Source organism: Rhinoderma darwinii, chromosome 3 (assembly GCF_050947455.1).
Source record: "Rhinoderma darwinii isolate aRhiDar2 chromosome 3, aRhiDar2.hap1, whole genome shotgun sequence".
Taxonomy (NCBI): Eukaryota; Metazoa; Chordata; class Amphibia; order Anura; family Rhinodermatidae; genus Rhinoderma; species Rhinoderma darwinii.
In genome coordinates this window covers 29,601,009-29,615,661 of record NC_134689.1, presented here as the reverse complement: position 1 = coordinate 29,615,661, position 14,653 = coordinate 29,601,009, and the positions used below count along the sequence as shown (strand labels likewise).

The 14,653-nt window shown below is 44.0% G+C and overlaps 1 protein-coding gene across 1 annotated transcript in view; it reads left to right on the top strand.

Annotated features, from left to right (window-relative positions):
• The window catches only part of CANX (calnexin), a 45,451-nt gene that overhangs the window by 15,635 nt on the left and 15,163 nt on the right, over window positions 1-14,653 (top strand). Inside the window, exons 2-5 of the mRNA XM_075856202.1 lie at window positions 3,009-3,215; window positions 4,210-4,283; window positions 4,761-4,819; window positions 14,431-14,572. Coding sequence (XP_075712317.1) covers window positions 3,012-3,215; window positions 4,210-4,283; window positions 4,761-4,819; window positions 14,431-14,572 — 479 coding nt within the window. The 5' untranslated portion in view covers window positions 3,009-3,011. The remainder of the gene's footprint in view (window positions 1-3,008; window positions 3,216-4,209; window positions 4,284-4,760; window positions 4,820-14,430; window positions 14,573-14,653) is intronic.

The following is a 14,653-nucleotide window of genomic DNA, read 5'->3' as shown; positions in this document are numbered from 1 at the left end:
AAATAAAGTAAAAAAGTTACACATATTTGGTATCGCCGCGTCCGTAACGACCCCGACTATAAAGCTATTACATTGCTTAACCCGCACGGTGAACGCCGTAAAAAATGAAATAAAAAAACGAAGGAAAAATTGCTGTTTTCTGTGAATCCTGACTTGTGTGATTAAAAAGTGATCAAAAAGTCGCATCTACTCAAATGGTACCAATAAAAACTACAAGTCTTCCCGCAACGAAAAAGCCCTCATACAGCTGCATCGGCGAAAAAATAAAAGCGTTACGGCTCTTCAAATATGGAGACACAAAACCAAATAATTAAAAAAAAAAAAAAAGCGTTTTTACTGTGTAAAAGTAGTAAAACATACAAAAACTATACAAATTTGGTATCGTTGCAATCGTAACAACCCGCTGAATAAAGTTATTGTGTTATTTATATCACACGGTAAACGGCGTAGATTTAGGACGCAAAAAAGAGTGGCGAAATTTCAGATTTTTTTTCTAATCCCCCCCCCCAAAAAAAAAGTTAATAAAAGTTAATCAATAAATAATATGTACCTCAAAATGGTGCTATTAAAAAATACAACTTGTCCCGCAAAAAACAAGACCTTATACAGCTATGTAGACGCAAAAATAAAAAAGTTATAGCTCTTGGAATGAGACGATGGAAAAACGTAAAAAATAGCCTGGTCATTAAGGTCTAAAGTAGGCCGGTCATTAAGGGGTTAAGAAGCTGCTGTCAAACTTCAGTACATGAGGAAGGCTGTACTTTAGCGCCAGTTACTGTAGTTGCAGACCGAGACATTTCGAAGTGCAATTCCAGGTATAAAAAAAAAAGCTAGTCTTTATTATTTTAGACATGTCCAATGCAATATTTCCAGTATATGCTTTGTCTTGCTAGATCACAGATTTGTTCTAAGTGCTCAAACAATGGCTAATAGCAGAACAAGTTCACTGTATTCCCCAGACAGTTAAATATCAACTTAAGAATCCATTAAAGGTATCTCCTCTACAGAGCAAATCTGCCAAATTGGTTGTCACTGGATGATGTTTTATAGGTTTAGCTAAGACGTCTGGCGTAGTACAGATGTCCTCCCTAACTTCTCTTGGCTCGGCACATCCCTAGATGAGTGGTACGAGAGGACGTAGGCTTCCATGTTGAATATCCTAAGAAAGGTTCTCAAAGGGGTTTTCCCGTGAGAAGAAATTGATAGCCTATCCTCAGGAAAATACATCAATATCTCATCAATGGGGGCCCCACTCTCAGCACACCCGCCAGTCCGCTGTTTTGAAGGGGCTGCGGCGCTCATGCAAGTTCTGCGTCTCCTTCATTCCTGTCACTGCTCTGTACTGTGAATCGCTGATATACTTGTAGCGACAGTTCACAAAATTGTAATACGAGATCACGCTGTGCTGCGAGTACAGCTAAACATGAATGAAGACGTGTATGACGCTGATTGGTCAGCGTCATACACTTCTCTTTACAACGCCCACTTGGGCATTAAGAAACGAATTGGCATAAATCTAAAATTGTTGATAACTTGCTCAAAAATTATAATTTTTCAAAATAAAAACCATTGATGTAGATTACAGCGGCAATCAGATTAGGTAGGTGATAGGGCATTTATAATCTGGTGACGGGAAATGTGCTTGTGCTTCATGAATAATGGAGTATTTCACACCAATTGTATTGGAGAGGGTAGTTGGTCAGAATTGCGCACGCCTCTTAATAGTTCTGGTGCTTTTGAAAATTGTCTGAGTTTCTGCTGTAAATTTGCACCACTAATTTAAACCTTATTTAACATTTGCTTTTGATAAATTAGTCTAAAAGTTCATTGACCATGCCCATTTTTCTCGCCTTTTATGTGATGAACATCGCAATTTTAGATGTAACGTTTTTGCCTGAGCGGTTTCTGCCAAAATGGAGCATTAACTGAATCCTAAAGGTTTAAGAACCAGTTTTGGTGCTTAAAGAGGCTCTGTCACCAGATTTTGCAACCCCTATCTGCTATTGCAGCAGATAGGCGCTGCAATGTAGATTACAGTAACGTTTTTATTTTTAAAAAACGAGCATTTTTGGCCAAGTTATGACCATTTTTGTAGTTATGCAAATGAGGCTTGCAAAAGTCCAAGTGGGTGTGTATTATGTGCGTACATCGGGGCGTTTTTACTACTTTTACTCGCTGGGCGTTCTGACGAGAAGTATCATCCACTTCTCTTCAGAACGCCCAGCTTCTGCCAGATCACGCTGTGACGTCACTCACAGGTCCTGCATCGTGTCAGACGAGCGAGGACACATCGGCACCAGAGGCTTCAGTTGATTCTGCAGCAGCATCGGCGTTAGCAGGTAAGTAGCTACATCGACTTACCTGCAAACGCCGATGCTGCTGCAGAATCAACTGTAGCCTCTGGTGCCGATGTGTCCTCGCTCGTCCGACGCGATGCAGGACCTGTGAGTGACGTCACAGCGTGATCTGGCAGAAGCTGGGCGTTCTGAAGAGAAGTGGATGATACTTCTCGTCAGAACGCCCAGCTAGTAAAAGTAGTAAAAACGCCCCGATGTACGCACATATTAAGCACCCACTTGGACTTTTACTTTTAAACACACCCACTTGGACTTTTGCAAGCCTCATTTGCATAACTACAAAAATGGTAATAACTTGGCCAAAAATGCACGTTTTTTAAAAATAAAAACGTTACTGTAATCTACATTGCAGCGCCTATCTGCTGCAATAGCAGATAGGGGTTGCAAAATCTGGTGACAGAGCCTCTTTAATGTTTCGTGCTAGGCTTCTTCATAGGTTCATAATTTATTTTTGAGTTATTGTGTAGGACTTTTGGTTTCATTGATTATTTGCGTTGCCATACATGTCCATCTTTTCTGTTGATGTGGTGAGCTGGTTGGTTACACTTGCAGTCTATTAACGGTCCTGTATTGTGAATAACATTTTGTCTGAGGATTAATTACGGTTTGTTTCAAATTTTCAAAACTGAAGCCTTTTTATTTTCTTTTTAGATCATGGATCTGAAATGGATTTTTTGTCTGACCTTTCTGGTTCTTGGTATTGTGATGATAAACGCTCATGATGGCCATCACCATAGTCACCACGATCATGACCACGATCATGACGATGGACTAGATATAGAAGATGACCTAGATGATCTCCTTGACGATGCTGAAGAGTCAAAACCAGACGCCAGCACTCCACCCCCTGCTCCTAAGGTGTGTGTATATTGTCAAAGCTTAAAATGTAATGTTCAGACTCCGTTTCTTATCAGCCGATTTATATAACGGCTCCTACAGATCGCTATGGTCCTTTTTTTTCCCTGGTTCACTTCATTAGGCATTATCTGAGTTGTGTTCTGCTGATCTATGTAATGGCTATAAAAACGGATCTGTGACATGGGGATTGGCAAGGGAACTACTATTTCCCTTGCTGGCTATCTGCGGCATACTCACTGATGCAGCTCCGTCCTCTTCACGTGTGGTCTCTCGTCTTCATGTGTTCTGTGAAGGCGACGTGATAACGTCATTGCGCCACCTTGCCAGATCTTGTGCAGATAAGAAACCACACATGAAGAAGGCAGCGTTGCATCAGTGAGTATGTAGGGTATTGTTGCACTCACTACAAGGGTAGTGTGGCGCTAGTACAGGGGGCATTGTTGTCAACTGTAGCGAATTTTTCGGGACGGTCCTGAATTTATAGTGACCGTCCCGGAAGATTACTATAGGGAGGGGGGTGGTGCTTTCTGTGGACAGTTGTGTGCCATCTACAGGTGGGGGTCTCTGTGCGCACGCCATCATCTACAGGGGGGACTGTGCGTGCGCCATCATCTACAGGGGGGGGTTTGTGCGCGTGCCATCTACAGGGGGGGGGTCTGCGCGCGCCATCATCTACGGGGGGGGTCTGTGTGCGCGCCATCATCTACAGGGGGGGTCTGTGCGCCATCCTCTACGGGGGGGGGTCTGTGCGCCATCCTCTACGGGGGGGGGGGGGGGGATCTGTCTTTTCCCACAAATATAAATATCAATCTTCTCTGCTCCTCCTGTGCTATAACATGTTGCCCACAGATAGAACTGCATTTTCAACTTCACAAGTTTCAATTGTTTTTCCCCTTGTTGAATTTGCTGTATTAGCGAGTTTGTTTGCTGATGGACTTGTCAGTGCATTTGATTTTTTGCAGCAGCTTCCAAATTCTTCATTAATCCTTTTTAGGTCACTTACAAAGCGCCGATCCCAACTGGTGAAGTCTATGTTGCGGAGTCGTTTGACAAAGGAACATTGGATGGGTAAGGAATGACTGTCATCATGTGATTGCTGTACCTTTCATTAAGTAGAGGGTAACTAAACTTGTAAAAAGCTTTTGACATGTCCTAGTGATATGTCAGAAGGTTTGATTGGTTGATAGTCCGAGCACTGTGATCGCTAAAACGAAGCAGCAGAAATATTCGGGTGAGCACTGTGTCGCTACGTCTCTGATCTTCTCTCCTCGGAAAGTCGTGTACAGACCCATGGACTTTATATTGAGCCTGTACACGGCTTTGAGGAAAGCCGTTCAGAAGCGGTACAGCGCTCATCCGAGCACTTCTACCGTTTAATTTTAGTGATCTGTGGGGGTCTCATTGCTTGGACCCTCACCGATCAAAATTACTTGCATTTCACTTCGACATGTCAGAATTTAAAAAAAAAAAAAATTTAGTTACACTTTTATTTCTGATGAGTATTCATGTTGACAGGAATAATTAACAATCCATATCTCCTTATAGGTGGGTTCTTTCCAAGGCCAAGAAGGATGACACAGATGATGATATTGCCAAATATGATGGTAGGAATTTCTTAAATGTTCTAAATTATCAAAGCATTTGCCAAGTTTTATATGGCCCATGAGCTCTGTGAATGCAATAGTCTCATTAACCCCTTCACGACTGCCATACGGCTATATACGTTCCAACTGCCGATGCCCCGTGCAGTTGGCAGCCTGGAACGGGGTTTAAGGAGTGCAGTGCTGCTTCAATGTGAGTAGTGCTGCACTCATGTCTGCCAGGGATTTAAGAGCCCTGGAATATACCCCCCACTGTAGCTAGCACCACACACAACCCCCGCAAAACCCCCTGTAGATAGCGCCATCTAAGCTCCCTCTAGGAGCGAATTCCCCGGCCAGTGCTTTGGCTGTGGATTCCCTTCTTAGAGGGAGCCCCCGACGTCTCAACGTCGCTGCTGTAAATAGTGCCACCCCTGCTGTAGATAACATCGAACCCCCCCCCCCTACCCCTTGTAGCGCGACCTAAACTCCCACTAGGAGCGTAATCACCGGTCTCTAATGGCTCTGTGCCGGGGATTCCGCTTCTAGAGAGGGCCACTGTCAACCTTCATGGGCTCTCTCTAGGATTCCCCGGCCGACACTCTGACCGGGGATTCCACTACTGGAAAACAATGTGGCGTCACTATCCATATATGGACAGCGGCGTCAGGGCTCTCTAGGAGCGACATCCCCAGTCGACAGTCTGACCGGGGATTCCGCTACTGGAGAAGCCCCTGGCGTCACTGTCCATATACGGACAGTGACGTCTGGGGTTACTCCTGGAGTGTAATTCCCGGCCACATCGCTGGGGATTCCGCTTTTAGAGTTAGAAAGAGACATCAGGGGCTCCCTCTAGGAGCGGAGTCCCCGGCCAGATGGATTCTGCTCCTACAGGGAGCTACAGTGGTGCCATCTACAGGAAGGCCGTGATCTTCATGGTCATTATATATGTGGCCATTGGCACTATCTAGAGTGGGCAATGTGGCACTATCTACATGGGCACTGGTGTTTTCAGGTGGCTGGGACAAAAAAATCCCATGAAAAACGGATGGCAAATGTCGGTGAAAAACGGTCTGTCGGCCGGGGAATGGATTCAAATTTTGAAACACGATTCAAAACAGCCATGAAAAACTGACAGTTGATCCGTTAACTGCCCTTTTTTTCATGTCGTGTGAATATAGCCCTCTTATCCGCTCACAGCGATCCAGGGTGATGGAGAGAGAAGACTACTAATTGTTACAGAGCTGTTGTGTGTGTGTGTGTGTGTGTGTGTGTACGCACACACATCAGCAGCGCTTATGTGCCGACTGAGGAGCTCTAGAGACAGCGGATATCACGGAGCTTTCAACCGGAGACGACTCACTGTGGTCTCCGGTCATGTGATCGTTGTGACAGCATGTCACAGCGATTACATTGCTCCTCCCAGCAGCGCTTGTGCGCCGATGGTAAGGCGCTCAGCTATGTGAACGCTGTGACAGCCTTTCACAGCGATCACATACGTGCCTACGGTAAGTAGCTCCATGATGCAGCTGTCTAGAGAGTGGTCTCTGGCCAGATGATCGCTGTCACAGCGATCACCAGTTGCATCTTCTCCCTCTCAGGCATTCTCCCAGAGAGGGAGAAGAATAATGTACTGTAAAAAAAAAACAAAACTTTTTTCAATAAAAATGTCCTTTATAAATAAATGTATCTGCTACATGACGACTTTGGCCACATACGACACCGATCGACCAGTCAAAGATCACTATGTCCCGTAGCCTACATTGCATGTAATAAAAGTTAATCTGGTTGTGTTGCAACACGCAAGTTGCCACGACATGACAGTTGCAAGAAATCCAAACTGTCGTGTCGCAGTTACTTGCAGGTCACAACGCGACCACATTGACTTTCATTACTTGCGGTGTAGGCTATGGGACATAGCGATCTTTGGTCGGACAACCTGTGACGTGGCCAAAGTCACCATGTAACACACAGAGAACAAGGCAAGTAGATGAGATTTTACAAAACTCATCCGCATGCTGCAGACATTTTACACGGCAGATTTTCAAATCTTTGTCGTTAAATTACTACCTTGGGGTCTACTTTCCATAAAGAAATCATATTTGGGGTGTCAAAGGGGTTTTCCAGTCCACACAAATTGATGGCCTATCCTCAGGATAAGCCATCAATATCTGATTGGTGGTGGCCCGTCTCCCTGCAGATCGGCTGTTTTGAAGGGGCCGCGATGTTCGTATGAGCGCTGCTTCCCCTCCATTTCCTTTACTGCTCACACTGTGAATCACGGACACACTTGTAGCGGCGGTTCACAGTATTACAGTATACACTTGAATGGGAGAAGGCTGTAATACTGTGAACCGCCGCTATAAGTGTGTCCGTGATTCACAATGTGAGCAGTAAAGGAAATGGAGGGGAAGCAGCGCTCGTACGATCACTGTGGCCCCTTCAAAACAGCTGATCGACGGGGGTGTCGGACCCTGACAGATCAGATATTGATGGCCTATCCTGAGGAAACCGCGTCGGAAAACGCGCCAAAAAACTTCCGAAAACGCCTCCTATTGGTTTCAATGGGAGGCGGAGGCGTTTTTACCAGTTTTACCGCTCGCAGGAAAAAGTGGCATGCCCTATTTTCGTGCGTTTACGTCTCTGACCCCCCATTGACATCAATGGGAGGCAGAGAAAGTGTTTTTTGCTGTGTGTTTGCCCGCGGCGCTCAATGGCCGCGGGAAAAAACGCGGTAAACGGCTTGCAGGCAGATCAAAATCTGCCTCGGAATTCCAGACAGAATGAACAGGGCCTAATACAGGATCTCTTGGAGCAGATCCAGCAGCAGGTGAGGAAAATGTGCTGACTGGATTGTGTGTACCAAGATGTCTGACATAGGTGGAGTGGGCAGACTTACATTTATCGGGCTGTGAAAGGGGAGGGAGATGGGTGCCTGTACTTAGATCAGGGCTAGATGGAGGCACAAAGGGTAATGATGATTATTAGTGTGTAAGACAGCGTGCAGGGAGGGAGCTGCCTGGAATTAGAGCAGGGAAGGGCCTGTGAACATAGAGGGGCGTGGCAGTATGCAAATAACTGAGATGCTTTGGAGGAAGCTGGGGGGGGGGGGGGGGATGCAACTGTCTCCTCAGATGCAGCAAGGGATTATGAGTATGGTAGGTTACAAGACAGAAAACAGCCAGGACCAGAAGCAAGGGATGTAAACAAACAGAGAGCAGCAGTGACAATGGAGATCAAACAGAAACTGGTTAGGAGGTTAATAGGGGGTATTAGGGAAGGCAAACCAAGGCTGGGGACACTTTTTAGAAAAAAATAAATTCCTGGACAACCCCTTTAACCCCTTCCCGACATTTGCCGTACATGTACGTCATGGAAAGTACTGACTTCCCGCATCTTGCCGTACATGTACGCCAAATGTTTGGGACCGGCTCAGAAGCTGAGCCGGTCCCATCATCACCGGATCTCAGCTGTATCTTACAGCTGACATCCGGCTGTAACGGCGGGGACCGAAATTAGCTTCGATCCCCGCCATTAACCCCTTAAATGCAGCGCTCAAACGCGATCGCTGCACTTAAGGTGTTTTCAGCTCATCGGAACCCCAGTAATGAAATTGCCGGGGTTCCGGTGGCTGCAATGGCAACCGGAGGCCTAATACTGGCCTCCCGGTCTGCCTAGCACCGAAGCCGGTCAAGATCCGCCCGGCGGCGGAGCCTGATCGGCTTCCGTAGCTGTCGGCAAGATGGCGCCGGGTCAGGAGCTGATCCGGCGTCATCAGCGGTGGAAGTCAGCTGTACTGTACAGCTGACATCCACCTGTAACGGCAGGAACCGGAGCCAGCTCCGATCCCTGCCATTAACCCCTTCGATGCAGCAATCGAAAGCGATTGCTGCATCGTAGCGGTTACTAGCAGATCGCCAGCCCTGACAGGCAATCGGGACTGGCGACTGCTGTTATGGCAACAGGAGACACAATGGTCTCCTGCTCTGCCATTACGGAAGCCGATTTAGGCCCCGCCGGGAGGCGAAGCCTAATCGGCTTGCTGTCAGTGAATGACTGACAGATCTAATACATTGCACTACATAGGTAGTGCAATGTATTAGAAAAAAAAAAATCTGACCGTTGGAACTTCAAGTCCCCTAGTGGGACTTGAGAAAAAGTGTAAAAAAAGTATAAAAAAGTGTAAAAAAAAGTGCACAAAATAAAAGTTTGAAAACAATAAAAGTTTCAAGTAATCAAATAAAACACAATCCCCCTTTTACTCTTATCAAGTCCTTTATTATTGAAAAATAATAATAAACCATATGTATTTGGTATCGCCACGACCGTAACGACCGGAGGTATCAAAATATTATATTATTTATTGCACGCAGTGAACAGCGTAAAAAAAACCGTAAAAAACGTTACCAGAGTTTCTGTTTTTTGGTCACTTTGCCCTACAAATATTAGAATAAAAAGTGATCAAAAAGTCGCACGTATCCAAAAATGGTACCTATAAAAACTATAGCTCGTCCCGCAAAAAACAAGCCCTCATACACCTCCGTCGACAAAAAAATTAAAAAGTTATGGTTCTCACAACTTGGCGACAGAAAAAATACATTCTTTTTACAAAAGTAATTTTATTGTGCAAAAAGTTGTAAAACATGAAAAAGTGCTATAAATTAGGTATCGCCGGAATCGTACTGACCCGCAGAATAAAGTTAACATGTAATTTATAATGCGTGGTGAACGCTGTATAAAAAAAAAACGAAAAAAGCTGTGCCAGAATTGCATTTTTTTGTTTACCTGGCATCCCAAAAAATAGGATAAAAGGTGATCAAAAAGTCACATGTACCCCAAAATGGTACCAATAATAACTACAGCTCGTCCCGCAACAAACCAGCCCTCATACCGCTACGTCTATGAAAAATAAAATTAGTTATGGCTCCAATAAGTCAGGAAATAAAAAAATATGCAGTTGTGCCCGAGGGGAACATTTCTTCTGTTTGAAGAGGCGATTTTTCAAGGACCCAAAATTAGGGAACCAGGAAGGGGAGAGCCCAAACATATCCGCTGGAAGCGACGGTGCCCGTATTATACCAGGACAACACTTCCCAGCAAAATTCCCCAAACTACAAAGGTGCCGAGTGTGGACCAAAAGGGGGATAAGAAATGACACCATTTATCAGTGCGACACCGGCCGGTGCGGAAAGGATTGCTTCACAGCGTAACAAACATCTATGGATTATTTTATTGTTTTTTTTTACCCCGTTATTATACCACCTGACTATGCCCCTTATATACTCCGCCCCGCTTACATATGCCCTACATTATAAACGGAAACACCAGTAAGACTCCAAACAAAACTACTACCAAGCAAAATCCACGCTCCAAAAGCCAAATGGCATTTCCTCCCATCTGAACCCTACAGCGTCCCCAAACAGCAGTTTCCTTCAACATATATGGCACTGTCATACCCGGGAGAACCCTTTTAGCAATTTTTGGGGTGTGTGTCTCCAGTGGCATAAGCTGGGCACGACATATTTGCCACTGAATGGCATATCTAGGGAAAAATATAAATTTTTAATTTGCACCATCCACAGCGCATTCATTTATGGAAAAGATCTGTGGGGTGAAAATGCTCACTACACCCCTTAATAAATGCCTTGAGGGGTGCAGTTTCCATAATGGGGTCACTTCCCAGGGGTTTATTTTTATTATTTCACATCTGAGCCTCTGCAGTTGTGAACCAATACTTTGTAAATCGCCAAATTAGGCCTCAATTTTACATGGTACCCTTTCACTCCTGAGCCTGGTCGACTGTCCAGGCAAGAGATTAGGGCCACATGTAGGGTGTTTCTAAAACCAGGAAACCCAGCATAATAATTAGAGAGCTGTCTCGTTATGGTGGCACAAGCTGTGCACCACATATTGTCCACATATCTGTGGAAAAAATCCCATTTTCACTCTGCAACATCGAGTTCACACTAATTTCTACAAAACACCTGCAGGGTTAACATGCTCACTACACCCGTAGGTAAATGCATTGAGGGGTGTAGTTTCCAAAATGGGGTCACTTCTGGGGAGTTTCCACTGTTTTGGGCCCACAGGCGCCCAGAAACCAATCCAGAAACATCTGCACTCCAAATGGCGGTCCTTCCCTTCTGAGCCCTGCCGTGTGCCCAAACAGCAGTTTATGACCACATATGGGGTATTGCCGTACTCGGTAGAAATTGCTTTACAAATGTTGGGTTCTTTTTTTCCTTTATTTTTGCGAAAATGAAAAAATTTGCGCTAAAGCTACGTCTTATTGAAGAAAAAGGATTGTTTTTATTTTCACTGCCCAATTCTAATAAAATCTATGAAACATCTGTGGGGTCAAAATGCTCACTACGCCCCTAGATGAATTCCTCAAGAGGTGTAGTTTCCTAAATGGTGTCACTTTTTGGGCGTTTTCATTGTTTTTTCCCCTCAGGGGCTTTGCAAATGTGACATGGCCGCCGCAAACCATTCCTGCTCAATGTGATCTCCAAAAGCCAAATAGCGCTCTTTCCCTTCTAAGCCAAGCCGTGTCTCCAAACAGCCGTTTATTACCACATGTGGGGCATTGTTTTACTCGGGAGAAATTGCTTTACAAATTTTGTGGTGCTTTTTCTCCTTCAGTCCTTGTGGAAATGAGTAAAAATAAGCTAAACCTACATTTTCTTTGAAAAAATGTTGATTTTTATTTTCAGGGCCTACTTCCAATAATTTCTGCAAAAAACCTGTGGGGTCAAAGAGCTCACTATACCCCTAGATAATTTCCTCAATGGGTGTAGTCTCCAAAATGGGGTCACTTGTTGGGGGTTTCCACTGTTTTGTCTCCTCAGGGACTTTGTAAATATGACATGGCCTCCGCAAACCATTCCTGCTAAACTTGAGCTCCAAAAGCCAAATAGCGCTCTTTCCCTTCTCAGCCCTGCCGTGTCTCCAAACAACCGTTTATTACCACATGTGGGGCATTGTTTTACTCGGGAGAGATTGGTTTACAAATTTTACGGTGCTTTTTCTCCTTCAGTCCTTGTGGAAATGAGAAAAAATTAGCTAAACCTACATTTTCTTTGAAAAAATTTAGATTGTCATTTTCAGGGCCTATTTCCAATAATTTATGCAAAAAACCTGTTGAGTCAAAACGCTCACTATACCCCTAGATAATTTCCTCAATGGGCGTAGTTTCCGAAATGGGGTCACTTGTGGGGGGTTTCCACTGTTTTGTCCCCTCAGGGGCTTTGTAAATGTGACATGGCCTCCACAAACCATTCCTGCTAAACTTGAGCTCCAAAAGCCAAATAGCGCTCTTTCCCTTCTCAGCCTCGCCGTGTCTCCAAACAACCGGTTATTACCACATGTGGGATATTGTTTTACTCGGGAGAAATTGCTTTACAAATTTTACGGTGCTTTTTCTCCTTTAGTCTTTGTGAAAATGAGAAAAAAAATCGCTAAACCTACATTTTCTTTGAAGAAATGTTGATTTTAATTTTCACGGCCTACTTCTAATAATTTCTGTAAAAAAGCTGTGCGGTCAAAATGCTCACTGTACCCCTAGATAATTTCCTTGAGGTGTGTAGTTTCCCAGATGGGGTCACTTTTGGGGGATTTTGACTGTTTTGGCACCGCAAGAGCCCTTCAAACCTGACATGGTGCCTAAAATTTATTCTAACAAAAATAAGGCCCCAAAATCCACCAGGTGCTCCTTTGCTTCTGAGGCCGGTGCTTCAGTCCAGTAGCACGCTACGGCCACATGTGGGATATTTCCTAAAACTGCAGAAACTGGGCAACAAATATTGAGTTGCATTTCTCTGGTAAAACCTTATGTGTTATAAAAAAAATTGTACTAAAAATTTATTTCTGCAAAAAAATATGAAATTTGTAAAATTCACCTCTACATTGCTTTAATTCCTGTGATATGTGTAAAGGGTTAACACATTTTCTAAATGCTGTTTTGAATACTTTGAGGGGTGCAGTTTTTAAAATGGGGTGACTTTTTGGGGGTTTCTAATATATAAGGCCCTCAAAGCCACTTCACAACTGAACTGGCCCCTGTAAAAATGGCCTTTTGAAATTTTCTTGAAAATGTGAGAAATTGCTGCTAAAGTTCTAAGCCTTGTGATGTCATAGAAAAATAAAAGGACGTTCAAAAAACAATGCCAATCTAAAGTAGACATATGGGGGATGTTAATTAGCAACAATTTTGGGTGGTATAACTGCCTGTCTTACAAGCAGATACATTTAAATTGAGAAAAATGCTAATTTTTGCAATTTTTCGCTACATTTTGGTGTTTTTCACAATTAAATACTGAACATATCGAGCAAATTTTGCCAGTAACATAAAGTCCAATGTGTCACGAGAAAACAATTTCAGAATCGCTTGGATAGGTGAAAGCATTCCAGAGTTATTACCACATAAAGTGACACATGTCAGATTTGAAAAATGAGGCTCTGTCAGGAAGGTCAAAAGTGGCTAAAGAGGGAAGGGGTTAAAGGCATGGTGTTGCCAGAAAAACATGTTTTGTTTTTTTTTAATTAAACATTTAGTGTGTGGGTGATTAAACATTGTTCAAATTTTTTTTATTTTTTTCACGAGTCAGGAAATATTATAAATTATTTCTAATTTATAATACTACCCATTTTTGGTCACTAGATGGAGCTATTTCCCAAAATTGCAGCATTGCAACATTGGGTTAAAAGCCCTCGCTCTAGTGAGCTCTCAGCATCCCCCCCTCCTTTATCCTGGCTAGTGCCGGGATAAACGAGGGGTTTGAACGGTGTAACCTCCTACACTGTGTGTCGCCATTTTTGGAGCTAACACACAGTGTAGTAGGTTTACATACAGTAGTAAACACACACAAACACGAACATACATTGAAATCTCTTACCTGCTCCTGCCGCCGCGGCTCCCTCCGGCCCGTCCGCTCCGTTTGCTGCCGCTGGTCCAAGTGCACAAATCCGGAAGCCGCGACCGGAAGTAGTAATATTACTGTCCGGCCGCGACTTCCGGTCCACAGGAAAATGGCGCCGGACGGCGCCAATTTCGAATTGGACTGTGTGGGAGCGGCGCATGCGCAGTTCCCACACAGACGCCGTACACTGAAGTCAATGGGACGGGAGCCGTTCGCAGTCCCTATGGGACTGTGGCTGCCGTATTCCATGTCTGTATGTGTCGTTAATCGACACAGACAGAAATGGAACAAAAAATGGCAGCCCCCATAGGGAAGAAAAAGTGTAAAAATAAGAAAAAGTAAGACACAAACACACAAATGAATATAAACGTTTTTAATAAAGCACTAACATCTTTAACATATAAAAAAATAATTTGTGATGACACTGTTCCTTTAAGCAAACTACTTCTCCCTGAAGATCACGCCTGCTTTTCGTATTTGGCATGTGACCAGAAAAGTCACAAATCTGTCACTGTTTGAGCCTTTTTGTGTCGCACTTTACCCCAGAACCTGAAGTAAACTGCATAATAAATATAGGCTATATAATTTATAACTTATGATACAACTAGAGTTATTATTATATATAACATATTCTACAGGTGTTGCATTACTGTGTGGGGCATATAAGGAGCTGCAACCACTGCTGACTTGTGCGTTTTTTTCTTTTTTTTTCTTCAGGCAACTGGGAAGTGGCTGAGATGAAAGAGTCTAAACTACCTGGGGACAAAGGACTTGTGCTGGTATCACGCGCCAAGCATCATGCCGTTGCCATCAAGCTTAAAAAGCCATTTGTCTTTGATAAGAAGCCCTTGATTGTGCAGTAAGTACAGCAGTTTTTCTGTCCCATGAGACGGATGATTATGTTAAAGACTCTGGTCAAGTTGAGTCCGCTTTGGGTTTA